Below are 26,754 nucleotides of genomic sequence, written 5' to 3' on the forward strand. Positions count from 1 at the left end.
TAGGTTTGAGAACAGAATGGTGTTGCCCTCTACAGTAATAGATAGGAGGGGGAAAGGATTTAGATATATTAGAGATAAGCAGAAATCTCGGGGCCAGAAAGGCAGATTTGAGAATCATTAATACAGAAATAGGAATTATGCAGATGGGAACCAACATAAAGTGATACAAAAGGAAGAAGAGAAGAAAACCGAGAACAGAACCCTGAGAGACATCTAGACTGAAGGGAGTGATCTGGAGGGGAATCCAGAAAAGAAGTCAGAGAATGAGTCAGCTATCATTTAAGTAGAAGAAAAACCAGGAGAGAATACAGTGAGGGCCCAGCTGAGGCTATGTAACATAAATCTGCCATGAACCCGGTCAGAACAATTGGATGATTTTCTTCATCTTCATTTAACAGCACATCTGTAGGAGTAAAGGGAACTGACTAATGGCAGGAATGATACAAACCTGAAGTTTGGCTGGAAATAATTAGCACTATAATAAGGGAACTAGGGATTCAAGAAAAGGACAGTATAGAGTTGAATTGGTTCACCAACAAGTCAAGATGGAATGAAGAAAGAATGGTTAATGCAACGGAAGAAACCTGGTGTTATGCCACAGTCTCCTTGAATTTTTCTACCTCAGTTTCCCTGCACTAGTTTCCCTGAATTGTTCTACGTCAGTTTCCTTCAATCCCCTTAGTTGTAAAATCTCCCTCTGGTTCATTAAGACTGAGGACCATTTGCTCTAAGGCTATAAATTATTAATGTGAGACTCAAGATGAGGGGGAGATCAGATTTCCTGGCTACTAACTCCTGCCCTCAAGAATTTATGGCACTACACCCCTCTAAAATATTCCAAAAGAATATCCCAGATATATCATTGACATCTTTACTTCTGTTTATTCAGATATCCTGACTCTGGCTTCTAGTAAGTATTTATAATCTTCCCCCATCCTGACAGAACCAAATGGTTCTGAAAAACTTCCTGCTCTTTTCTTTCTTTGCTTGAAAATACTATAAAAAGACTTGGGATTCTCAGATTCATCACTGGATACTTTGAGACGAGAGTCCTGTCCAGTCAATTATACTCTCCAATTAATAAAATATTAAAACTCTCATTTTTATCTTGCCTCGATTTCTCCGGCATTACACTGGGAGAGAACTGAGATATCAAAGGATTAGAAGAGTGGCCAGGAAGGCCATGTCAACAGAAAGAATCCAGTTTTCAGTAAGAATTAGCAGATGGAAGAACTGAGAGAGCAAGATTTAAAATGAAGGAAAGTTGATTGCCTATGGAAGAAGCATTTCAGAGATCAGAATGGAAGGGTCAGGTAGAATAGGTATTAGATTTTAGGATGGAAAGGTTAGGGGCAAGGTAAGTGAGGAATTCGTTGGGAGTGTGGAATAGGGCTTGCATGATACTTAACAGGAATACAGAGTCACTGGGATGTGAAGATCAGATGAAAGCACCATCAAACATCTAGATAACAGGTAATAAGCACGTATTCTAGAGTGGAAGCATAGTCAGAAGAGAAAGAAATATACACAAGAGATGTTACAAAGCTAGAAACTACAAAACTAGACAACTGATTAGACATGATAGGTGAATGAGAATGAAACGTTGAGGCCAACACAAATTTCAAGCTTGAGTGACAATGATAATACCTTCTGATAATGATAAGTAAATGAGGAAAAGGGGAAAGTTTGGGGGGGAAAAGATGATGATTTCTATGAGACATCTGGTATGAATTATTCAATAGGCAATTGGAGAAGGGAGACTGAATGTCAGGAAAGAAGTTCCAGCTAGAGTTTGGAGTTTTTTGGTACAGTTGAGAACATCTGCATTGAGGTGATAATTGAATCTATGAAAGCTGATGAGATCACCAAGTGAAATAAGATAATGGGAGATGAAGGCTTATTACAGAGCCTTGAGTGATAATTTGTGGTTATCAGGCTCAATCTATATAAGATCTACCCAAAGAAAGATTTCAGACAAATAGGAAGAGAATCAGGAGAGATTAGTGTTACAAAAACCTAGAGAGATGAAAATATCAAAATGATGATGAACACAGGATTGAGGTACTGGCAATTAAGAGATCAGTGGTAACTTTGTAATGAGCATTTCATTTGAGTGAAAATGTTGACAACCAGACAGCAGAAATTTAGAGAGAGAGAGAAGGGAAAAGATAGGGAAAGGAAAAGGAAGGAAAGAAGAAGAATAAAAAGAGACAAGGCAACAATTATAGAAGGCTTCCTGAAACAGTTTAACTACAAAAGGAAGTAGAAAATAGCTATTAGGGATATATAAGAATTAAATGAGAGTTTTTAAGAATGTGGAAGTCAGGCATGTTTATAGGCAGCAGAGAAGTAGCCAGATCAAATATTAGTGAGAAAATAAGGATAATTAAGGGTACAAACTACTAGACAAAACAGAATGGGATCATTTGTGCATGTAAAGGGATTTTCCTCGACAAGGAAGAGTTATCTCTTCATAAAGTGAAGGAAGGAGTAGAATGAAAGGCTTCTAAGTCAAATGAGATGAGGAAGGAAGAAAAGAGAACTCAGCAAATGACCTGTTTTTTCCAGTGAAATATGAAGCAAAGTTCTCAGCTGAGGAACCTGAAGAACCCTGGAACATCTGAGAAGGAATGAAAACACTGGCACTGATCTGCATTGATTGAGGAAGTTCCTTTTTTTTTTTTGGGAGGAATCTCAATAGTATTTTATTTTTCCAAATACATGTAAAGACAATTTTCGACATTCCCTAAATTCAAATTTTTGTGTTCCAATTTTTCTCCCTCCCTTCCCTCACCTCCCCACTCCCCAAGATGGCAATCTATCGGATATAGGTTAAATATGTGCTAGAGGAAGTTCCTTAATGGGAAACTCCCTATATTAGTGAAATCACAAGAACAATTTTTTAAGTAGGCTTCAGCAAAATAACGCCAGTGTATGTTTACTAGAGATGGAACTACTTCATTTTTAACAAATCCAGTCTATTCTTACCTCTACTACAGCTACCAGGAGGGGACAAGTCATTTTTTTGATTCTCAAATATAAAACAGAAACAGTCACAGAAACCACAGGTCTCAGAATGATACTCTTACAATTAATAAGGACTGACTACAAAGCATTATTTTCCTGGAGGAATATAATTATACACACAGACGAATGCATGTGAATGTGAAAATAGGAGTGAAGCAGAAAAACAGGAATACTGTATAAGCAAATAGGAGGTAAGCAAATACCCTAAATAAAATTCTGCAATCTAATCTAAAATGCTTTCACAATTGCCAAATTTATTTATTTAGAATTATCTAAAATTCTAAAAATTATTTGCTTCTACATGCTCTCTTTTTATCCACTTCTCAACCCTTTCCAATCTGGCTTCTGATTCCCGACATTCAAATGAATTCTTTCTCCAGACATATCAATGTTGTCCAAGTTGTCAAATGTCATGGTCTTTTCTCAATCTTTAAACTTCTTGCCCTCTTTGCAACATTTGATACTTCTGACTACTCTTCCTATGGGATACACTGCTCTCTCCCGGACCTCCTCCTACCAGTCTGATCACTCAACATTCTTTGCTGGCTCATCATCCATCATACAGATAACTCACAGATTTATATATACAGTATTATATATACAGCCTTAGTCACTCTGCTGAGCTCTATTCTTTCACCACCAACTTACTTTTGGACATTTCCAACTAGATAACTCATAGGCATCTCAAACTCAACAAATATGTCCAAAAAAGAATTTGTTATACCTTTCAAACTTATCCCTCCTCTGAACTTCCCCTATTTCTATCCAGCTTGTCACTATCCTTATAGTCACCTTTTTTCCCCCCTCATTTCTCACTCTTCCTCATCTCTCATTGATCATAAAGTGTTTTATCATTTCTACAGCCACAACATCTCTTAAATCTGGTTGCCTTTTCTCTACTCACAGTCACATCCTAGATCAGGCTTTAATTGCCTGTCTCTTTCCACTCTATCCCATCCTCAACTCAGCTATCAAAGTGATCTAACCATGTCTTTGTTTCTCTCTATCTCTGTCTATGTCTCTCTCTCTCTCTCTCCCTGTCCCTCTCCCTTTCCATAAAATCCAGTCACTCCCTGTTGCCCTATGATCAAATACTATCTTCTATTTGACAACTCAATCCCTTCACAATCTTTCCAGACTTATTTAAAATTATTCCCTTGTACTCTACATGCTCCAGTTCCTAACAGTTTCTGACATATAGTAGAGGTTTAATAAATGGTTGATTAATTATTCTACATGAAGTATACCATGTTTTGTATCAACAAAAACTAAATACAACTATAAGCCAAATTTTTTTCTGAATTGTCTGTTTTCTTTAAAATAAAAATTTAAGCAGATACTTATTCCTTTTTTTCTATTCAGGCAATAGGGAGCAAAGGAAGGAAAGAAGGTTGAGGCTCTGATGACTCCAATACTATGAAATGATGAAATTTCTAGATAATCACTCTATCTTATAAAAATAATGCAGAATAGGTGTGACCAAATCCTTGTAGTGTTTAAATATATGAACATGTCTAAGCTTTAAATTAAGTGATCTAGTAAAAACAAAACAACAACAACAACAATAACCTACTTAATCATAAAAATATATCACCAGGAAGTTGGTCTAATAATACAACTTTTTTGGTATTCTAAGACTACCCCTGAAACAAAACAAACAAACAAAAAACAAAAACAGCCTTAATTCCTATATATCCCTTTTTCCTGCTGTGAGAATAGCCCCCAGGGAGGCAAAGAGTGCAAAACAGCATAGTTTTAGAACTGAAAACAAACTTCAATTTGATTTCTGCTTCTCTAAATGTAAGATCTTTGTGCAATGACCACTAATTAAACATACTGCTAAAAGAACTATATCCCATGTTGACATTCTTGCTTTAAATTATATCAGAAGAAAAAAAAAATAGAAACTATATGAATTAGCTCAGAGATCTTCCTTGGAGAGGTAAAGAAAGAAGTTAGCAGAGGGACTGGTTTTGACTATATACCTATAAGAAACATTATTTTATGGGATTTGGGGTCACCATATATTGCAGTACTAAAGTATTTAGGAAAAGATCACCATGAAAACAATTGCAGCTAACTCCTCAACATCAATTACTAAGGAAAAGGTGACAGTGAAATTCTACTAAGAAGTTGATTATATTCTCCAAATCCTATCAATACACACTTTGATACTAAATAACTTCCATGTAAAGGAGAAGAGAACACAAAAGGAGGGAAGATGGAGATAGATATTTAGGAAAGTACGGCTTAGAAGAAAGACCAGACTAGTATTACATTAGGCAAAAAACCTCATGCTTCTAAATCACTGAACATTTTTTTTCACAAAAAGCATGTAACATTGGGTAAGCATTGGACAGCAGTAAATAGTACTACAAAAAAAAAAAAAGAAGAAGAAGAAAGAAAGAAACTGACTACATTTTAACAGAAAAAGATATTATTGATCTTTGAAACATTAACGACATCAAGTATCAGAAGATATGATAATTTAGTTTTATAAAAAGTTCTTTGTAGAATTTACCTTCAACTTAGACAACTGATATTGGGGTGCAAAGTACAATTATTTTCATAATGTTTTTTAAAAGAAGTATTTATCATTAATATCACTACAATAATGACCAAATACCCCATGAAATGTTTGTCTTTGGGCATATGATAAAAACCACTTCTCCAATACAGTTCTTTTCCACCCAAATAAGTAACTGCAGCTTCAAGTATAACTGTGAAGTTATAGTTCCATTTAACTGCAGCTTCCTTCATTAATATAGCCAACTATTAAAATATGGTTTTCTTTTTCTGAGCATGTAACCAAACACAGACAAAGGAGAAAGACAGAAATGTTCTAGGAGAAAAGTTATCAAAGAACTATTTTTTTCTATCAATAGCATACAAACTACAAAACCAAAAATTAAATATTTCTAAAACACAAATTAACAAGAAAGGCTCGGCAATGGCAGTGATTATGGCCAGAAACAGATACTTCACTGTAGATCTGACTAAAACAAGCAGGTAATAAAGCCCAGGATAAAGGAGTATTTTACTTTTTAGCAATGAAACAATGAGCTATATATGTTTCCTGAAAGGCAAAGTAATAAGTTTTCAACTTGCCAAAAAGCCCTCCATAATCCCAGGCATTGGCATCTACCTTGCTAAAGTACTCTTTGGGCCCCTAGCTAGGCCTTACCATCCACCTTGTCACCTCACCTAAGAACTAAACCTCTTCATCTTTCCTGCAACTAAATTCTCCTCGGTGTATGTATGTTGAGTGTTTGTATATATTGGGCTTGGGATGGAGGGGGGAAAGACTATAACCCTTGCAGATGATATGATGGTATACCTAGAGAACCCCAGAGATTCTACTAAAAAGCTATTAGAAATAATTCATAATTTTAGCAAAGTAGCTGGCTACAAAATAAATCCCATAAATCCTCAGCATTTTTATACATTTCCAACAAAACTCAACAGCAAGAGATACAAAGAGAAATTCCATTCAGAATAACTGTTGATACCATAAAATATTTGGGAATCTATCTACCAAAGGAAAGTCAGGAATTATATGAGCAAAATTATAAAAAAGTCTCCACACAAATAAAGTCAGACTTAAATAATTGGAAAAATATTAAGTGCTCTTGGATCGGCCGAGCGAACATAATAAAGATGACAATACTCCCTAAACTAATCTATTTATTTAGTGCTATACCAATCAGACTTCCAAGAAAATATTTTAATGATCTAGAAAAAATAACAACAAAATTCATATGGAACAATAAAAAGTCGAGAATCTCAAGGGAATTAATGAAAAAAAAAATCAAATGAAGGTGGCCTAGCTGTACCTGATCTAAAATTATATTATAAAGCAGCAGTCACCAAAACCATTTGGTATTGGCTAAGAAATAGATTAGTTGATCAGTAGAAAAGGTTAGGTTCACAAGACAGAATAGTCAACTATAGCAATCTAGTGTTTGACAAACCCAAAGCCCCTAACTTCTGGGAAAAGAATTCATTATTTGATAAAAACTGCTGGGATAATTGGAATATGGCAGAAATTAGGCATGGACCCACACTTAACACCATATACCAAGATAAGATCAAAATGGGTCCATGACCTAGGCATAAAGAACGAGATTATAAATAAATTAGAGGAACATAGAATAGTTTATCTCTCAGACTTGTGGAGGAGAAAGAAATTTGTGACTAAAGATGAACTAGAGACCATTACTGATCACAAAATAGAAAATTTTGATTACATCAAATTAAAAAGCCTTTGTACAAACAAAACTAATGCAAACAAGATTAGAAGGGAAGCAACAAACTGGGAAAACATCTTCACAGTTAAAGGTTCTGATAAAGGCCTCATTTCTAAAATATATAGAGAACTGACTCAAATTTATAAGAAATCAAGCCATTCTCCAATTGATAAATGGTCAAAGGATATGAACAGACAATTTTCAGAGGATGAAATTGAAACTATTACCACTCATATGAAAGAGTGTTCCAAATCATTATTGATCAGAGAAATGCAAATTAAGACAACTCTGAGATACCACTACACACCTGTCAGATTGGCTAAGATGACAGGAAAAAATAATGATGAATGTTGGAGGGGATGCGGGAAAACTGGGACACTAATGCATTGTTGGTGGAGTTGTGAACGAATCCAACCATTCTGGAGAGCAATATGGAATTATGCCCAAAAAATTCTCAAATTGTGCATACCCTTTGATCCAGCAGTGTTTCTATTGGGCTTATATCCCAAAGAAATACTAAAGAAGGGAAAGGGACCTGTATGTGCCAAAATGTTTGTAGCAGCCCTGTTTGTAGTGGCCAGAAACTGGAAAATGAATGGATGCCCATCAATTGGAGAATGGCTGGGTAAATTGTGGTATATGAATGTTATGGAATATTATTGTTCTGTAAGAAATGACCAGCAGGATGAATACAGAGAGGACTGGCGAGACTTACATGAACTGATGCTAAGTGAAATGAGCAGAACCAGGAGATCATTATACACTTCGACAACGATATTGTATGAGGACATATTTTGATGGAAGGGGATTTCTTTGACAAAGAGACCTGAGTTTCAATTGATAAATGACGGACAAAAGCAGCTACACCCAAAGAAAGAACACTGGGAAACGAATGTGAACTATCTGCATTTTTGTTTTTCTTCCCGGGTTATTTATACCTTCTGAATCCAATTCTCCCTATGCAACAAGAGAACTGTTCGGTTCTGCAAACATATATTGTATCTAGGATATACTGCAACATATTTAACATATAGGACTGCTTGCCATCTAGGGAAGAGGGTGGAGAGAGGGAGGGGAAAAATCGGAATAGAAGCGGGTGCAAGGGATGATGTTGTAAAAAAATTACCCTGGCATAGATTCTGTCAATAAAAAGTTATTATAAAATAAAAATAAATAAATAAACAAAAAATTACATCATACATTGAACACCTATTCATCTATCTATAAGGCTTAAAAAAAAAAACTTGCCTAATATTTCTAAATTCAATTTAAAAGTAGTATGTCAGCTTCAAGAATGCTAACCTTGGGTGATCTATAAAGGCTTTGCTCTGATTCAGTTATCTCTATGCTTTTCCCTACCTTCTTTGCTGACTTTCAGTTTCACATCTCCAACAGTCTACTGAACATCTTATGTATATTCTGTGAACATCTTATATTCAACATGACCAAAAAACTCATCTTTTCCCAAAAAAACCACCAATCTTCCTAATATGCTTAGAATACTACACTTACCTATTCTGCTAACAAGGCCTGTCAATTTTACTTTTGTAATATGTATGGAGCAGCCCCTTTTCTCCTTTGACTATCATCACATTGGTATAGACACTTTTCACTTCACATCTGGACTACTGCAATAGTCTGTTGGTTGGTCTTCTCACTTCAAAATCTGTCTCTACTCCAGTCCAATTTCTTGGAATATTATTGTTCCATCAGAAATGATAATAGGATGATATCAGAAAGGCCTGGAGAGACTTAATGAAATGATGCTAATTGAGTAGAACCAAAAGAACATTGTATAGTGGCAGCTAAATTATGTGATGATCAACTCTGATGGGTGTAGATCTTTTCAACAATGAAGTGATTCAGACCAATTCCAATGGATTTGTGATAAAGTCAACACCATCTAGAGAGAGGACTATGGGGACTAAATTATAGATCACAACATAGTTTTTTCATCTTTTTTGTTGCTGCTTTTTTTTTATTCTCCTCATTTTTTTCTTTTTGATCTGGTTTTTCTTCTGCAGAATGATAAATGTGGAAATATGTATGGAAGAAAAGTATCTGAATCATTGGCTCAATTAAACTACCAATAAAATTTGCTAAAAGTCTAAAAAAATTTTTAAGGGGGAAAGAATGCAGATGTGAAAATAAAATATAATTTTTAAAAAGTAAATCAAGACACGATACTAACATAGGGTTTAAAAATAGAATCAAGTAAATACTTTATGCCAAATGAGCAGGATGAGAATTAATACAAGAAATCCTTATCAAAATGTAAAAATATTCTTAGAAAGTGTTCTCTATATTTTGCTGAATTATATGAGACTATAAATCTATACAAAAAGCCATATAAAATTCAAGCCTCTATTCTGCTTTGACTATGGCTAATAGAATGTTTACCCGAAATACTTGCCTTTTCTTCCCAGAACTGCATAAAGAAATTGAGAAGGAAACCAAAGGAAACAGAAATACCAACAAAATGAGCTGGCCAGATAGGGAAGAAAAAAGAAAACTGACAAGCAAGGCACATATAGCCAGAAGAGGAAGAAACAACATAAAAAAAATGAGATGTGTAAAAAGTGGATTGGATTATTATGTAATTTTTTAAAATTCTGTAAAAATTCATAATTCACATGTTCCTTGATTCTAAAAACTAGGGATTTTCAGATCTCATACTATATCATCATCATCATCCAAGTGAGATGAAATCATAAGTGACATTTGGGCCATGTTTATGTTAGGCTGAATTAGAAATTTCTCAGTTTAACTATAATTTTTGAGAATCAGTGTTGTATAATCGAAAGATGACCTAACAATCAGAAAAACTGGGTTCAAGTCCTGCCTAAATACAAACTGGCTATGTGACCCTGGGCATTTAACTTCTCATTACCCTCAAAGAGCAAGTATCTTATGAATTAGCAGAGACAGCTTCCTTACCAAGAGTCTCAGACTTAAATGCAATCAGGTCCAAAATTTTTTTTAAAAATTTACAACTTTGGAAATCCTGATTAGTCGTATTAACTACCTTAAAATAACATTTACAGCTAGTACAAATCATTCCATCAGCTTCAGGAAAATTCAGAACATATCTTTCCAGTTTAACTTTGACAACTACACCTCTCAGGAATATCAAATCATGGTAGAATTTAATCTTAACACACATCATGTAGGACTGCCTTTGTCAATACAGTATTATGAAATATATCAGGTGTAGACAATATTTATGTGTTTTAAGTAATTCCCTAGCCCTCTCTCCAATTGTTCATCTTAACAGGGAGAACAAATATTAGGATGTGAGAGATCAAGAAATTTATTTTCACCATTTAAACATTTTTGCCAACATTCTGCAAACAAGAGGGGCATTATTCTAGATGCATTTTTATGGACAGGCATAACTGATCTTATCTTTTTTATATATTCCAAACAAAGCCTGAATGTTCACTATAAGAATCCACTCTCATTCTTCTATTAGTGTGCCCACAGACATTTACTATTCATTTTAGGAAAACTGACTAAAAATTGCAGTAAGTCTTTTGGAACACACTTTTGGGAGATAGTTAATAATACAGTGGATAAAGTATTGGTCCTGAAGTCAGGAAAACTAAATTTGAGCTCATACATTAGCTCTATGATCCTGGGCAACTCACTTAACCTGTTTGTCTCAAGTTTTCTCAACTGTAAAATGGGGATAATAATATGACCTACCTCAAAGGGTGGTTGCAAGAATCAGAGACATTTGTAAAAAGTGCTCAGTACAGTGCCAGATACTGAACAGGTGTTATTTAAATGCTTATTTCCTTCTCTTCTCCTTCTCTTTTACATTATGACTAACACAAGCATCACATTTTGTAAAGTATTCTATATATATTATCTCATTGTTCCTCTTAACAACCCTAGGAAGCTGCCACTATTAGATTCATTTTACAGATTAGGAAACTGAGGCAAGAGAGGCTAAGTTATTTGCTGTGGGTAATACAACTAACGAATAAATCCTGAAGCATTATTCAAACCAGCTCTTCAAGTACTACATCAAGCAGCCAATCAATCAAATGAAGAGAAATGTATACTTTCAAAAAAGGATACCTATTACATAAATGAAACTTTTACTAAAGAAACTGACAACATAAGTAAAATAATTTCAAACAGCAATGTTTTTATGAGATGTGTATTTGTTCCTAAAGATCTAACTCATTTTCTCAGATTTATAATGATTTAATGTTCAGTTAGGCCTCATAAAAATAATTTAATGCTTTTGACATTTAGTTATTTTAAATATTATATGTTATGGTTCATTTAATGCAATAGATTTCAAATGGGAATAAAAAGATTAGTGTGGTAACAAACTAAGCAACAGAAGTTAGCCAATGAGACAATTCTTATTTTTGAGGACTTTACAATTTAATCATTTCCTGGCCCAATAGTGTTTTTTTTTTTAAACAACAATCTTACTTTAACTACATATGGACCTCAATTTCTTTCACTTTGATACATATGACTCTCAGTTCTATATGTCTAGCTCTCTTTTTTATTAGACCCAGTAGCTGATGACCAACTTCCTTTTAGACATTTAAAATTGGATATCCTGATATTCTATCTCCATAAGATCTCTCCCTTCAGATCTTGTCTATTATACAACTACTACAGGAATTCAGGCCCTCTTCATATCTTGCTTGGACTTCTGCAAAGACAGTTTCCTTACTGATCACTTTACTTCAAGTTTCTCCTCATCTTATTCTATCTCCACACAGCTGCCAAAGTTATTTCTTTAAAATGCAGGTGTGCAACAGGATGATTTCAGAAAGGCCTGGAGAGACTTACTCGAACTGATGTTGAGTGAAACAAGCAGGGTCAGGAGATCATTATATACTTCAACAACAATACTATATGATGATCAATTCTGATGGACCTGGCCATCTTCAGCAATGAGATGAACCAAATCAGTTCCAATGGAGCAGTAATGAACTGAACCAGCTACACCCAGCAAAAGAACTCTGGAAGATGACTAAGAACCATTACATTGAATTCCCAATCCCTATATTTTTGCCTGCCTGCCTTTTAGATTTCCTTCACAGGCTAATTGTACAATATTCAGAGTCTGATTCTTTTTGTATAGCAAAATAATGGTTTGGTCACATATACTTATTGAGTATCTAATTTATACTTTAATATATTTAACATCTACTGGTCATCCTGCCATCTAGGGGAGGGGATGGAAGAAGGAGGGGAAAAATTGAAGCAAAAGGCTTGGCAATTGTCAATGCTGTAAAATTACCCATACATATAACTTGTAAATAAAAAGCTATTTTAAAAAAATGCAGGTCTGACTACGTTATTCTCCTACTCAAACATGGTTTGCTCCTATTGTCTCCAGTACCTAATATCAACTCTTCTGGATTTTAAAACTCTTTGCAATGTGGTACCAATCTACCTTTCCAGGTTCATCATACATTATTGCCCTTGAAGTACTATCATATTAGCCTTTTTACTAGTTCTCATGAATGACATTTCCATCTCTATGCTTTTGCACAGGCCGTCTCCCAGATGTGTACAGTTCTCCCTTCATAGTAATACATTTTAGGATCTATTTTCTTCAAGAATCAACTTAAGCAGCATATTCTACTTGAAACATTTTCTTTTCTCCCTAGTTCCGAGTGTCTTTCCTCTTAAAATTCCTTGGTACACATGCTGCATTTATTTATATATAAGTTGTCTCTCCCAATAAAATATATGTTCTTTAAGGACAGGGATTGCTTAATTTTTTGTTTACCTAGTGCCTAGCACAGTGTCTGGCATGTAGTAGATATTTAATAAATACTAATTGATTTCTTTGTAAAATGAGAACCATAGAGAAATGTTGGTCAAAGATCCTAGATCTTATATTACAGGAATATTTGAGAAAACATCTTTTAAATAATTTCAGAAGAATCACAGGTCTTCCTTAACTATTGCCCTGGCACTATGGATAGCTTCTACTTTTAGGATTCAGTTAATCATTTTGACTCTCAGACATTCAATAAAAGCTGAGTTCAATATGTCGTTTCTGTACCTCTTATTTGTGTTATATTTCTGCCACTCCACTGCTGGAAGCAAAGACAGAACATTAAATACAAGTTTTTCCTCCTTCAAATTCGTCTTCCAATATATGCTATATGCTTATCATTATAATCTATCTTCTTTTATTCTATTTTATCTAATCTAATTGAACAATTGCATCAGTTTTCATGTTTCAAATTAAATGTAATGCTTCAGGTGTTATCACTTAAATGTGGAAGAGAATTTCTGGCACAAACCATTAAAGCACTTGAAATGCCGTCTCTTCTGCTGCTGCTTTCTATACCTTTTCCTTGGTGAGAAAAGAAGAAATAATGGCACTGATCTATAATAGTGATCCATAATACTTCACTTCCTTCTGTACTCTCCAGGTAAAAGAAATAGCACTCCCTCCAAGATTATATCAAGGACAATAATATTCATCCATCTGGGACATGGCCTCTAACATTTCAATTGTAAATTATAGAAAATTATAGGAAAAAGCAGGCTATATATTAAGAATCAGGAAATGTAGTCTAGTCCTAATTCTATCATTACATGATAACAAATTATCATAATTTCACATTTTTTGGCACTTATTTACAAAACACTTTCCCCAACAGTTGTGCAGGCTAGCTAGTTCAATTATTATTATATTCATTATATTATTATTATAATCACTTTAATTTGAAGAGAATGATTTTTAGAAAAGCAGTAACTAAGTATCAGATTCAGGTCTCAATTTCCAATCTATTGCTCTTTCCACAGTTTCTAGTTATGATGACAACATCTCTGGATCTCAAATTCCTCATGTATAAAAATAAGAGTTAATTTACTCTATGAAGATTTTTCCAATTCTGGTCTTCAATACTTTATCTGGTGTAATCTGACTAATTAGTTACTAAAATTATTTTAAATCAAACACTAAGTAGAAACATTGCTGATATATATTGGTGATATTTTAAGGCATTTATAAAAATAAAAACATTTAAAGTAATTCTATTATCTCTTACTATGTAAGTACATATGCAGTACATACAATTTTTTTCCCTTAATTTTTCCTTAATTATAAAATTTTTAACCTGATCATATCTTTTTACTCAAATGGTGGGATTTCTACCAATGCCAGAAGGAACAAAGTGTCTAAGGATAAGATTACTTCTAAAAATTAATACCGTACTTAACCCTCTAATGAAATACTCCTGTGTAGCTAGTTTCATATTTTAATGATTTGAAGTCCCAAAATCTTAATGATTTGAATGTGGATGCCCACAAATACTCTAATAAGGTATTCCTTCAACAATAAATAAATACTTTAAAACAACCTATTTTTATCACTGAACCCAACAACCTCAAAAATGTATAGTTTGCCATTGGACCCAAAAGCAACCAAGCAAAACTGTGTGAAGGGCACAAATTCATTACCAACAACAAAAAAACAAACAAACAAAAAAAAAAAACACACACAAAAAACTCAGTGCTCAACCATATCAATTATGTTCTCTTTATATATGGACAATATATTATCACACATCATTATCTTAATGAAGAAAAATAATTGGTTCCTAAGATTAGGTCAGTAAATTAAAGACAAAATCTAAAAACTGCTAATAAAGTATCTTATATGAACTTGCTAACTAGAACAATTTAAAACATTATTTAAGATTCTAAAGTTGGACCAGATAAAGAAAAGTTCAAAAATACATACTTTAAAGCTGGGACCTTCTTGTAGTCAATCTCATTTTACAGGTAAAAAAATCTAAGGCTCAAAGAAGCTAAATGACTTTTCCAAGGTCACATAGTTAAATTACAATCCTTAATCCCTCACCCAATGGTCGTTCCAATATATCACACTGCCTCACAAACCAGGGTGTCTAGAACGTATATTTTTCAGAAACACTACTCTACTACTGCTGTGACCAACCACTTTTAAATAAGCCCCTCTTTCCCCCCCATTATAATCCTAGACGCCTACCATTTTAGGATTTCTAACATAGAATGTGGAAAAATCATGTTCTCCAGACCTATAACCTGCAAGGCTTATTTAAAACAACCAAGGATTTAAAAGCAATAGTTACATAACAAACAAAAAGTGACTAACTTCCTAGCGGTGTTTTTTTGCACAGGTCACTTTTTCTCTCAATGGTCCAGGAATCTTTAAGTTTAAATATAAAATTTTAAATTTATATTTAACTCAAATTAAATTATAGAGAGTACAGATATGATTAGTAGAGAAATTCCCTTAACTAGTGAAATTCTATATTAAGGGTCCCTCTTTCCTTCCTCCCCCAGAATTATTTTAAATTTAATGGAATCAAAGTGACTGACGGTACAAATTACCCTCATCAGTATCGATTTATTGAATGATCACTAGATATAAAGTGCTCATTTTGAAGATTTTACAATTAGCGTAGGCTCTGAAACCAAGGTTTACCTACTCATTGAAATTTTCATCCTATAAGTTCAGATTCATCATCTAGAAGATTAAATGACAGAAAAAAGTACTTATTTTTCTTGCTTTTGAAAACGATACTTTGTGATCTTATAGCATAATCAATTTATTTTTATTTTTTTAATGGCCATTGTATTTGCTTCCCCTCCCCAAAAAAAAAAAATTATCAATGATAGTTTTGGAACTCTTCCGAAATCAGATCTCTTTACACTCCAAAATTTAAAGAAAACGATTCGAATTTTATTAAAACTGTCATTTTAAGACTATTCCTATGCAGTTAGGTGCCTTTTCCAAGAAACTGTTTTGCTATTTTAGTCTACAAGGATGTTTAAACTATATAATGAGCCTATTTTACAATGCCTTATTCACACCGTGAATGAATAACCAATGCTGAATGTTCTCAATGAGGTTATGTACAGAAATGGCAAGTAAATATAATATAGAAATATCAAAAAAAAGGCCCAACCCACACAACCTCATAAACAAGCTGTGAACAGCTGTCGCATAAAGTTGAGGAAGAGTGACTGGTATCCTTCAGCTCTTTCGCTCCAAGTAGAAATGAAAAAGATACCCAAAATAAAAAGCTGACCCTCAAACGCAGCCACAACAGAGTGAGACAACTCTTCCCCGCTCCTTCAACCCCCTCAAGCTTTTCAGCTAGAGATGGGACAGTTCCCCCTTGACAGCTCCTTTGTTTTGCTAGGCTCCCCCTCTTCTTCCCTCCCCTTCCCTCCCCCTCGTGATGCTGCTGACCTACATGGGAGCTAGCTCTGCATCAAGCAGGAGAGCAGCCCCAGAAGCCGCCACTTTTTCCTCCCCGCACCCCAAGCCCGGAGTCTGCAAGCTCCTCCCAATGGGCGCGGGAGCCAGGAGAAGGGCAAATAGATGCCGCGAAGGAGAAGGAGGAGTTGCAAAGCCAAGTCATCCCCATACACTGTCCAGCACCCCAATTTCTCGAATAAGGGTTTTGTGATCCCGAAATCCTCTCTTCTGGTGGATTTTAGGGCTGCCCCCGGAATGGGGACCACGGTCACCTAGGGAAGGAAAGTGCGGGTGGGGGACGATTACCTGCACTCGGGGGCGGCTCCCCGGCGTCGCCCAGCCCGGGGGCCAGGGTGACTGTGCCATCCCTCCAGACATGGATTTGCGCGGGCGCCTCCACTCGGTGGCGGGGAGTGCGGCGGGGGCGACTGCGCGGGTCTCCAGCGGCGGCCCGCAGGGAGCCGCAGCACTGATAGCATACGGCCCACGCCTGCTCCTCATTGATGGGCTGATTGTAGAGGCGCAGAATCTCCTCCAGACTCAGCGAGTCCCGCGGACCTCCGCCATCCAGACTCGCCGTCGCCCCCGGGCCCGAAGCCGAGGAGCCCGACCCCCGGCGCTCGCCGCTTCCCCCGGGGACAGCCGCGGCAGCTCCAGAGTGAGCCATTCTTCCCACAGCCGCCTCGTCCTCCTACTCCCTCGTCGGCTTCGCCTCAGCCCAGAAGCATCTTCTCCTTCGTCCGCCGCCGCCTCCCCATCCCCGGAACCGCCGCGCGGCTCAGCAACTCGAGCGCCTCGGGAGCTGCGCGCGCCGCCCGCCCAGACCGAACGAGACGTGAGGGGAGACTCGGTGCCCAGATCCCAGCGAGCGCGAGAGGAGGGGTAGCGGGGGGAGGGGAGACCCAGGAAAGAGACCTGGAGGATGCAGTCCCAGTTCGCGGCCGCCGCCGCCGCCGCCGCCTCCGCCTCCGCGCCTATTGACCAGCGCCTCCGCAGCCCCCGAGCCAGCTCATAGCAACGCAATGGCGTCCGTCCCACCCAGCCTTCCCAACAGCCCCGCCCAGCCCCGCCCCCCGCTCCGAGCTCCGGGGGCTCGGAAGCAGCTGCTACTGAGGTTACCGCCCAGAGTCTTCACTTGCATCACCACCGCGCCTCCTGCGGGAGGGAGCTGCCACCGGCCGGGGCAGGAAAGCACCAGTCTGTCCCAGAAAAAGAAGCCACAGAGGAGACGTGTGTCAGTGTTGTGTGTGTTAAACGAACGACAAGGTCACATTGGTGCAGGGGCCTAAAAGCGCAAGTGGGTTCTCCGACTAAGAAGAACCACGTCTCCGTAGGCTTTATCCCCGGCTGCCCAGCGTCCGCCAAACCTGGGTTGTGTCCTCCGCTGGCACTGCTGGGTCTTGCGGGCAGGCTGATATGACTTAATTGCCCACTACATTTGTAAAAGAGGGGCATGTCGTTACAACTGATAAAGTCAGCCTTAGACTCTGGACTCGGAAAGACTTGGATTTTAATCCTACTTTGCACATATTTACTATGAGCCAAGACAGATCACCTCTCTCAATGCTTCCAAACAACTCCCTAGTCAGTCGATCATTTTATTAAATTCATTCTATGTGCCAGGAATTGTACTAAATGCTGGGAGTACAAAGAAAGACCTATAATCCCTGCTTTTAGGAAGCTCACCGCCTATTAGGGGACACAACATACTGACAACCACTTTTGAATGAAATGTTTACCGGATAAATTAAAAATAATTAACAATGGGGGAGGGAGGGCACTAGAATTAAGGGAGATCAGGAAGCAGTGAATGATTTGTCCTGGCAGAGTGGTTTCCCTACCAAATACTCTACATCAATGAAATCACAAATACAGAATCACACACACACACACACTAAACCTTCCTCCCCAAAAAATGATTGCAAAATTATGAAGTTAGAAAATTTTGAAATAGTATACAGCTAGGGAGTTCTCAAAAACAAAGACTCTCAGAACACTGACTGTCTTTGCTCTACTCTTGGTTGGTGTCATTTTCAGCTCATGTTCAAGTTTTGTCTATGACATCTAGATGCTGATCCTCACTCACATCAAGATAATGTCTTCCGTAACCCAATTTGGGAGCATAGTCATCATCACAACAGCATTCATCACAGCCCAATTAACCCAGCTCATTCATGTGATAAGAACGGATGATACCACAAAGTCTAAGAAGTTAAGTGGTGAACTGGAGGATAATTAGCCACAGGGTGGGACAAATAAATATTCCAAAGCACACTGTGCCAATATCATAAACCTATAAATATAATCCCAGCATTACAGCAGCATTAATAGATCATTCTTGTGTAAAGCAAGGAAATGTGATAGTGTGTTCAACTGATAATATTCCACCATGACACTACAGGATTAATGCTGATAAAAAAAAAAAATTCCTACAGAAAGCAACTAAAGTAATTATTTGGGCAGAGAGTAAACAACCAATATTAAATAGCACTTCTCCTTATGTCTGTCTTCTAATTCAGAGTTTTATGCAAAGGTAGATAGCCTGTTTTTCCATTAAAGTTCTGCTCTCAGATCTTCTGGTATGAAGTTGTAACCCTGGGTTTTTTTACTTAACCAGGCTCTACCACTCTGGTAAGACTTTGAGTGAATGTATGTCTGTCATCTAAAAATTCATCCTAGGTAAATAAGAAAAGGCTTATCACCAGGATGACTTAGGATGATGAATTATGCAGCCATAGCAGCTTTTTAAAACCATCAACTAAGTCACAGTAGTCTGAATAAATGTAGGTGCTTGAAGAAAGCGGTTTCAACCTACGCAAACCACCAAAATCATAAATCCTTGAAGTACTGTAGCTCATAGATGGTTGTACCTTAAATCATTACGATACAAAAGAGTTGAGATTTATTTATTTATATTTTTTGGAGAATCACTGATTATTGAGAAAGAGAAGTCAATTGAGAATTACATAACCAATTTCAATTTAATTTAACATTTACTGAGAACTACTATGTGGAAGGCATGTATAAAAAGCTAAGAACCTGATATCTTTCCAAAGTAGTTTGCAATATAGTAAGATAGTAAGAGGAAAATAATTATACACCCTAAAAGATTGTATTAAATGTCATTGGAGATATAAAAACCACTATGGAAACACAGAGGAGAGATTCTTTCCAAATGTAAGAATCAAGAAAGTGTCTTTTATTGTTATTTCATAATGACCCCATTTGGGTTTTGGGGATTTTTTTTGCAAAGATGTTAAGTGCCTAAAGCTTGGAAAGTCACTTAACCTCAGTATTGTCAAATAAATCTCTAAGACTAACATTATCAATTGCAGAAATATTGCTGCCCTGCATTGGGTACAGATTAACACTCACCAGGTGCTTCCTATACCAACAAATTAACAAATCCTGACCCCCCCAAAAAAAAAAAACCTCAAGGCCACCAAAGAACCCATCAAGTGTTTGAACTGTCATATTACCCTGCTTATTCATATTGAGTTCTGAACTCACTAATATGCCCAGATATTATATAAATTGCAGCTTTAATTATGCCTCTTTCATCCTGTATTTCTGAACCTTAATTATTATACCTCCCTAATTACTTTCATCTTATTCAATTCAATCAGTCATATAACTTATTAAGATCTTGGATTCTGACTTTATCATTCAGTGTTTTAGCTAGTCTTCCTAGCCTTGTGTCACTTGCAAATTTGATATATATTATATCCTTGCCTTTATCCAAATCATAAGTAAAATTGTTAAATAGCAGAGATATCATTATACTGGTAATAGATGAGTTACTGCTTTGCTCCGCTGGGCTGATTCTCTTTGGAGCTGGTTCACAAGTGAGCCCTATTCTATTACCTCACTGGCTTTTTACTAGACTAAACTGCCACTGCTAAGGGCTCCTGTTTTTGGTAAGAGGATTACTATAGTGACTGAGATGGACAGTTCAGTATTACTAGTTGCCTATATGTTCCCCTCTTAGAACACTCATTTGCCTATAATCGGGAAAAAATAGACGCAAAAAGAGACAATAGAGCAGGAGCAGAGCCAAGATGATAGATGAAAGACAACACGGCTGAAATCTCTCCATGTTAATTCCATAAACCCAATTTTGGAGTAATTGAACCAATTGTTCTAGCCTAAGAAAATTAGAAAGACAATAGGTAGTTTATGAGACCAAGGGAGGAAACCTTTTCAGAGCCCACACACAACTGCTACAATAGATGCAGAAGCTCTCAGTCCAGAGACAGCTGATGAGATAGCTGGTCAGAAAGAGATTACAGGGGATCTTTGCTGACACTGGATATAATTGGCACTGATTAGCATCTCTACTGCTCATACACTGTTCTGGGTTGCAGTTTCAGGACAGGGTGACCACTCACAGGGGAGCAAGGGATCTGATTTCAGTTCCAAGGCAAAGAGAATACTAGCACTTGTGGACACCCTGGGCAAAAAGTAGAATATAGATGAGGAGAGCAGTGACTATACTTCTCTCTGAATCATATCATCTTGGAAATACCAAAATGTTTTAGACCCCCAAGCTAGCTCTCAAAATAGCAGAAAAAAAAAAATGCTTGAAGTTTAGCACAGTGCATCCTCACCCTCATCAGTGAGTAGAACTCAAAGTTAACATAAAGTTCAAAGTCAAGAAATAGACTGGAAAAAATGAGCAAACAAAAAAATAATAATTTGACTATAAAAAGCTGTTATGATGGTGGGAAAGACCAAGATGTGAACTCAGAAGAAGACAAAAATGCAAAAACAGTTACAAGCAAATCCTTAAAGAAAATGCTAACTGGGGCAGCTAGATGGTGTAATGGATAGAGTGTCACCCCTGAAATCAGGAGGACCTAGCAGTGTGACCCTGAGCAAGTCATTTAACCCCAATTGCCTCAACAACAAAAAAAGAGAATAAAGAAAAATGCTAACTGGACTCAAGATCAACAAAAATTCCTGGAACAGTCAAAGAAAGAGATGAGTCATTAAGGAAAAATTGGGAAAAGAAATGAGGGTATCAAGAAAATTTTGAAAAGAGAATTAACAGCTTTGTAAAAGAAGAACACACAAAAACTAAAGAAAATAACATCTTAGAAAACAATTGGTCTAATAGTAAAAAAAAAAAAAAAGCATAAAAATTATTGGAAGAAAAGAACTCTCTAAAAATTAGAATTGTGTGAGATTCCATGAGTCATCAAGAGACAATAAAACAAAGTCAAAAAGCGAAAAAAGAAAATGTGAACTATCTCTTCAGAAAACCCCCTGACCTGGAAAATAGATTTAGGAGAAGTAATTTAAGAATTGTTGGACTACATGAAAACCATTATGAAAGAAAGAACCTAGACATCACATTTCAAGAATTATCAATGAAAACTGCCCCAAATTTTAGATCCAAAGAGCACAATAGAAATTGAAAGAATCTACCATTTACCTCCTGAAAAGATCTCAAAATGAAAACTGCCAGAAATATTACTGCTAAACTCCAGAACTCCCAAGTGAATGAGAAAATAAATACTTGAAGCATCCAGAAAGATATAATTCAAAAACTGTGGAGTCACAGTTAGGATCACACAAGATCCAACAGCTTTCATGTTAAAGGAGCAGAGGGCCTGGAATGTGATATTCCAGAAAGGAAAGGAGCTAGAATTACAACCAATAACCTACAGAAAAACTGAATACAATCTTTTAGGGGGGGAAATAAATATTTAATGAAATGGAGGGTTTTAAGCAGGATGAATACAGAGAGGACTGGCGAGACTTACATGAACTGATGCTAAGTGAAATGAGCAGAACCAGGAGATCATTATATACCTCAACAATGATACTGTTTGCGGATGTATTCTGATGGAAGTGGATCTCTTCGATAAAGAGAGCTAATTCAGTTTCAATTGATCAAAGATGGGCAGAAGCAGCTACACCCAAAGAAAGAACACTAGGAGATGAATATAAACTGTTTGCATTTTGGTTTTTCTTCCCGGATTATTTATACCTTCTGAATTCAATTCTCCCTGTGCAACAAGAAAACTGTTCGGTTCTGCACACGTATATTGTATCCAGGATATACTGTAACCTATTCAACATGTAAAGGATTGCTTGCCATCTGGGGGAGGGGATGGAGGGAGGGAGGGGAAAAATTGGAACAGAAGTGAATGCAAGGGATAATGTTGTAAAAAATTACCCTGGCATGAGTTCTATCAATAAAAAGTTATTAAAAAAAAAAAAGAAATGGAAGGTTTTATAGCATTCCTGGTGAATGGTTAAATTCCAAAGCTGAATAGAAAATTTGACATTCACATATAAGACTTAAAAGAAGCATAAAAAGATAAATATGAACGAGTAAGCATAAAGAACTCAATGGAATCAGATTGTTTACATTTTTATATGGGAAGATGATATATATAGCACCTAAGAATTGTCATTTTTAGGGCAAAAAAAGTTTACATAGACAGAGGGATATGAGTTAATCATGCTGGAATGATCTTAAAAATAAATGAAGGGATGAGAAAGAGAGATGTGCTGGGAGAAGGGGAAGGGGGAGATAGAATGAGGAAATTTTTCTAATATAAAATAGTCATAAAAAGAAGAGGTTTTACAGTGAATGGGCAAATGAGGATAGTGGACAATGATTAAAGGTTACTCTCATTATAACTGGTTTTCACAGCAAGTTTTTCTGATAAAGGCTTCATTTCTTAAGTATGTAGGGAACTGAGTCAAATTTACAAAAATAAGAGCCATTCTCCAATTGACAAAATGGATAAAAGATATGAACAGACAATTTTCAATAAAGGAAGTCAAAGCAACTTATATAGAAACAATGCTCTAAATCACTATTGATTAAAGAAAGGCAAATTAAAACAACTCTAAGATACTACCTTACACCTATCAGAAATGACGAATGTTAGAGAGGATGAGGAAAAATAAACTTTTTTTAAATAATAGCTTTTATTTTCAAAATATATGTAAAGATAGTTTTCAATATTCATCCTTGCAAAACCTTGTGTTACAAATTTTTTCTTCCTCCCTTCCTCCCACCCCTTCCCTAGACAGCAAGTAATCTAATATATGTTAAACATGTGCAATTCTTCTACACGTTTTCACAATTATGCTGCACAAGAAAAATCCGATCAAAAAAGGGAAAAAAAATTAAAGAAACAAAAAGCAAGCAAACAACAAAAGATGTGAAAAAACTATTTTAATTCGGGCTCCACAATCTTCTTTCTAGATGGCTTTCTCTCTCACAAGTCTATTGGAATTGGCCTGAATCATCTCATTGTTGAAAAGAGCCATGACCATCAGAATTGATCATTCACATAAAATCTTGTTGTTGCTGTGTACAATGTTCTCTTGGTTCTGCTCATTTCACTTAGCATCAGTTCATATAAATCTTTCCAAGCCTCTCTGAAATCATCCTGCTGATCATTTCTTATAGAAAAATAATATTCCATAATACTCATATACCATAACTTATTCAGCCATTCTCCAACTGATGGGCATCGACCCCATTTCCAGTTCCTTGCCATTATAAAAAGGGCTGCTCCAAACATTTTTGTATATGTGGGTCCTTTTACTTTTTTATGATCTCTTTGGGAAACAGGTCCAGTAGAGACACTGCTCTATCAAAGGGCACAAACAGTTATTGATAGCCCTTTGGGCATAGTGCCTGTGTGAATCAGACAGAGAGGTGAGTGACCACCATATAATAAAAAAAAAAGCTGGTGATATCTCTAAGAGCAAAATAAAGGTTTATTATAGGTTCTAGGGAGAAGAAGGCAGTCACTCCAGTCAAACAAACAAGAGACCCATTGGCTGAGGGTCTTACATTCTAAATGTGGGAACTACCCTAACAAACTGAACTTTGGTCAATAAGAGCATAGCTACCCATATTTAATTTAGATTGAAATAGGAAGGGAATGATGTCATGGAAGAATAGCAGGAAGGGGAAATAGGATGTTCTAATGTGTATTGTTGGTTTAGGTCTACATTAACTCTGGGGCTGATGAAACCTTACTTGATTTTCACAACTGTCTTGAGAGATCTGACTCCATCTTGTTCAGTCCCCACACTGATTTGTCCACTGAGATCTCCTCAAATTTTTGTAACATAATTTCACATTCCTTATCTAATTCCTCATCTCCTTTTGGCTCCTTCCCTTGTCCTTTTAACACCATCAATCTAACAGACCCTTCAGCTTTCCCTTCCAACCTAATCATTCTAGATAATGAATTTTGGACTATTCTAGCTACAATTGGATTAAACAAGGTATGGAAGTGAGGATTAATATAACACTAGTAAGTTCTATAAGGTCAAACTAAAGAAGTTGCTTCCACAAGCTTCCCCCAAATCAGGACCATTAGGAAGTATTGAATGGTGAGGTCCAGGTCTGTACAGGAACATGAGCAAGTTTCCTAATGTTCTTAGTGATTTCTTTCACTAGATTCGCATTGTCATCAATCCCTATACAACATGTTGATAAATTTAGTTTTATACAAGCCTTCCTTCCTCCCCTCCGCTCCCCACACTTCTTTGGCCAACAAATAGTCCAACACAAGTCTATGCTGTAATACAGCCTCTCTGTATAAGTAGTTTGGTTAGCCAAAAGATCTAGCGCCTTAGCCATCTGATTGGTTATAATCTCTACAATAGTTTCAAGTTTAATTATCCTGTTCAACATATATATTGGGAATCTATATCCCCAGCTTCCATCTTGAGCCCAGATGGCTAGCCCATGTTTTTTAACTATTCTTTCTGGGGGCTAGGTGTCCCCTCAACCATTTGCATCTCCAGTCTGGGTAATAGAGATATCTAAACTCTGTTTCCCTCTTTCCAGATCATCATATAGCTGAATCCCTAAATATTTTTCTGCCTGTTCAGGAAGAAAAATTTTGGCCTTATTAATCCAATATAATATACCCCTGTCCAGGTAAGAGGTAGGTGTGTATAGGCAGTTAAACCAAAAATCCAATAGTGGCCCTTTACAACAGGTTATTCTCCTGAGAATATGCTTGAGCTATTTCTTAGAAAGGGGTAATATAGTTGGTCTCTTGTCCCTAAGGGACCCCGCCCCACAAAGGTAACATATTGACATTTCCATAATCCTTGCTCCTTCTTCCAACTACAATTGGCAACTGGCCATTGATTTATTAAGTTAGAGGTACTCCAAAAGGTGGGGAACAAAGTTCCATGTCCCCCATGTGTCCCTGGGGTGACATTATATCAAGCTCATTGATAACCAAACCCACTGTATATGTCCCCTTTCCTCTTATTCTCCTTTATACAATTTAATACATCCCATTCTATTCTGTTATACTCTGTTATAGTAAACTGTTGATAGCAATATCCTCGTTCTCCTCTTGTTTCTGGGAGAGCATCCAAGGTGCAACTTTTTCAATTCTTCCCACATTTCAATTGGGGATTCCTATCCATGTCTCGCCAATATTTAGACATTTCTATGCTAATCGGTTTCCCCTTTCCTCAAAAGAATCTCCTTTATGATGTCCTTTTATATGTATTACTGCTACATTCCTAGAAGCCAGAATGTTTTTAAGTTCCTCTCTGACTAGTGTATGGTGGGCCAGCTCTTTACTTTTACTATTTATAAACCCTCTTTCTTCTCAAATTTTTCCAAATACATGCACCACACCCTGGGCATATTTTGTAGCTGTATATGTATTCCCATCCTAGTCCCTCAATAACTTCAACGCTTGATTTAAGGCATATAATTCACAAGTTTGAGCTGACCAATTCTGCAGGTAAACTGCCTTTGGTAACAATGGAAGTTTTATTTCCATCAACAATAGCAAATCCATTTTTCTTTTTCTCATCTAACCACCCTGGATGAGCCATCTATAAACTCCCTCAGATATTGGGGATTCTTGTAAATCTTCTCTTATTTTTGTTTGATTATCAATTAACTCTAAACAACAGTGTTCCTCTCTGGAAGATGGTCCTGGTCCCAGGGACAAAAAGGAGACAGGGTTAAAGTTATGATCTTGAGTCATTACTAGATCATCCTTTTCTAATAGTATTGCCTAATATTTAAAATTTCCGGAATCTGTAAGCCCTCTTGCAGCGTTCTGATTTAGTACTATCCTTATTTGGTGTGGGACATTACTATAAGATTGCCTCCCAAGGTGTTTCCTTCTCTCTTTTACCAATATGGCGGTAGCAGCTACTGCTTATACGTATTCAGGTCTGCCAACTTTTGGCTACAGGATCTAATACTTTAGAAAGGAA

At 36.6% G+C, this 26,754-nt stretch overlaps 1 protein-coding gene across 2 annotated transcripts in view; it reads right to left on the minus strand.

Annotated features, from left to right (window-relative positions):
- Positions 1–17,277, minus strand: part of SPIRE1 (spire type actin nucleation factor 1) — a 191,921-nt gene extending 174,644 nt beyond the window's left edge. For both annotated transcript variants that reach the window (XM_051970489.1, XM_051970488.1), the window contains exon 1: positions 16,825–17,277. In XM_051970489.1, coding sequence (XP_051826449.1) covers positions 16,825–17,185 — 361 coding nt within the window. In that variant the 5' untranslated portion in view covers positions 17,186–17,277. The remainder of the gene's footprint in view (positions 1–16,824) is intronic.
- Positions 17,278–26,754: the final 9,477 nt, after the last annotated feature.

Source organism: Antechinus flavipes, chromosome 1, assembly GCF_016432865.1.
Source record: "Antechinus flavipes isolate AdamAnt ecotype Samford, QLD, Australia chromosome 1, AdamAnt_v2, whole genome shotgun sequence".
Lineage (NCBI taxonomy): Eukaryota > Metazoa > Chordata > Mammalia > Dasyuromorphia > Dasyuridae > Antechinus > Antechinus flavipes.